Consider the following 2,506-nt stretch of genomic DNA (forward strand, 5'->3'; position numbering starts at 1 on the left):
CCCACTATCTCTATTTGGGGAAGAATCTTTATGTTTGAATGGGCTAATCCTCGATTCTATTACAAATTGGAGGCAATTGAAAGATGCTTTCATAGAAAGGTTCTTTCCGTCGTCCAAGAAGGCACAGTTAAGAGATGAAATCAGTAATTTTAGGCAGCTTCCAACTGAAGCACTTCATAAAACTTGGGAGAGGTTCAAAAAGAAGCTCACTCAGTGCCCGAATCATCAGATGACCAATATCCACCTAAAGGAAATATTATATAGGGCCTTGAATTCGTTGACTAAGCCAGTGGTGGATAATGCTATAGGTGGGTCATTTATGGACCTCACTTTTCCTGAGGCATCTAAGATGTTGGATCGTCGAACAAAGTAGAGTAGAGCTTGGCATACCAGGGATTATGAGTTAGCAAGATCTACTGCATCTATTGGCATGACTGTAGAACAGAGGTAAAGGAAAGAAGAACAGGACCAAGACATAGCTCACATGAAGACACGGATGGACCTTTTTACTAAGCATTTATTATCAGGAAAGATAGAGAAGGTTAAAGCAGTTACATCATAGGGTAAAGCTGACTCTGATTCTAAGGAGGAAGCTAATTATTTGAACAATCAAGGGGGTTTCTAAGGCATTATCCAAGGAAACCAAGGTCGGAACTACTATGATAAATCTAGACACAAGGATCGAGACTAAGTAAATTGGAAAAACAAAAATGATAGGAGTGGATTGTATGTGCCTCCTAGAAATTATGAGGCTACTGAAACTAGCTCTGGGAAGATGTCCATGGAAGATATGATGGCTAAATTATTAAAAGGGGTGAAAGAAACCAATACTGGAGTGGCAGAGATAAAAAAAGATTTATCCTCGATGAATCAATTAGTTAACTCACACTCTACTTCAATAAAATAGGTGGAGCAGTAAATGAGCCAACTTTCTGTGGCGTTTAATCAGAGAAAGGCTGGCACTCTGCCGTGTGACAGAGTTTAAAATCCAAGAAAGGATGGTTCGTAGATGGCAATTACCGCTAAGAGTTGTAAAGTACTGGCAAGCCCATCTGTGGGTAAGCCTATGGTGGATATTTTGGCAGAGAATGTTGATGAAGTAGATAATGACCATTCGGTAGAGTCTAAAAAATTTGATGAGATTATTTATGATGTTGCATCCAACAGGCAGCAGGCTGATGAGTTGAAAAGAGAGGAAGACAAGGAAAAGAAAGTAGTGGTGAACCCTCTCCCAAAAACACCACCTCCCTTTCCTTAAAGATTGAAGAAGAAGGCTGAGGATACGAAGTTTAGCATATTCTTGGCTAGGTTGAAGCAATTGAAGGTAAATGTGCCTTTGGTTGAGGAACTTGAGCAAATGCCAGGGTATGCCAAATTTATGAAGGACCTTTTGACAAAGAAAAGAGTGGCAAGCTACAAACCGTTGGATAATCTCCATCATTGTAGTGCTATTGCTACAAGGTCTTTGCTGTAGAAGAAGGCAGACCCAGGAGCATTCACTATTCCTTGCACGGTAAGGTCCTTGGAATTTGCTAAGTCTTTATGTGACCTGGGAGCTATCATCAACTTGATGCCGCTAGCTATTTATAAAAAGTTGGGTTTGGGAAAACTCACACCTACCAATATGCGACTTGTGATGGCGGATAGATGGGTAAAACGACCTGTTGGTATTTTGTATGATATGCTGGTGAAGGTGGCTACCTTCATATTTCCTGTGGATTTTTTAATTCTGGATTGTGAGGTAGACTTGGAGGTGCCCATAATCTTGGATCGACCTTTCCTCGCAATCAAAAGTGCACTGATAGATTTACGAGTTAATGAGCTTTTATTTAGGATAAATGATAAAGTCATGCATTTTGATTTGGGCAAATCAATGAAACAACATAAAGAGATGAGCGTGTTCTCAATTGTTGATGTATATTATGAGGATGAGAAGGAAGTACCAATAGATAAGCATCTTGCTATTGAGTCGATAGCCACAGTAGTTATGAATTTTGATCGTGAAGATATTGCGGAGTATGCAGAGACCGTTTGTGCTTTGACAGGAATTGGATCATATTCTTATGCTCCTAAGAAGCTCGACCTTGATCTTAATAACCAACCAACACCACCGGTAAAGCCATCTGTCAAAGAGCCATCGGTGTTGGAATTGAAAGAGTTACCCAGTCATTTGAGGTATGTGTTTCTGAGTAGCAGTAATTTACTACCCATTATTATTATTGCTGATCTGGGTAGGCAACAGGTGGAAGCTCTTATCTCTGTTATTAAGATATATAAGAGAGTTATTGGTTGAACTATTGTAGATATCATTGGTATTCCTCCTGGTATATGTATGCACAAAATTCAACTAGAGGAGGATTGTGTGCCTACTATTGAGCATCAGCGTCGCCTGAACCCACTTATGCAAGAGGTGGTAAAGAAAGTAATCATCAAGTGGTTAGATCAAGGGTGGTATATCCTATATCAGATAGTAAGTGGGTGAGTCTTATGCAAGGTATGCCCAAGA

The 2,506-nt window shown here is 39.9% G+C and overlaps 1 protein-coding gene across 1 annotated transcript; it reads left to right on the forward strand.

Moving 5' to 3' along the window:
- The first annotated feature begins 1,009 nt into the window (after window positions 1-1,009).
- On the forward strand, window positions 1,010-2,293 carry LOC124896707. Its single transcript, XM_047408433.1, has 3 exons — window positions 1,010-1,219; window positions 1,475-2,029; window positions 2,078-2,293. The coding sequence occupies exons 1-3, from the start codon at window positions 1,010-1,012 to the stop codon at window positions 2,291-2,293; spliced, it is 981 nt and encodes a 326-aa protein (XP_047264389.1).
- The last annotated feature ends 213 nt before the right edge of the window (window positions 2,294-2,506 follow it).

Source organism: Capsicum annuum, chromosome 3, assembly GCF_002878395.1.
Source record: "Capsicum annuum cultivar UCD-10X-F1 chromosome 3, UCD10Xv1.1, whole genome shotgun sequence".
Classification (NCBI taxonomy): domain Eukaryota; kingdom Viridiplantae; phylum Streptophyta; class Magnoliopsida; order Solanales; family Solanaceae; genus Capsicum; species Capsicum annuum.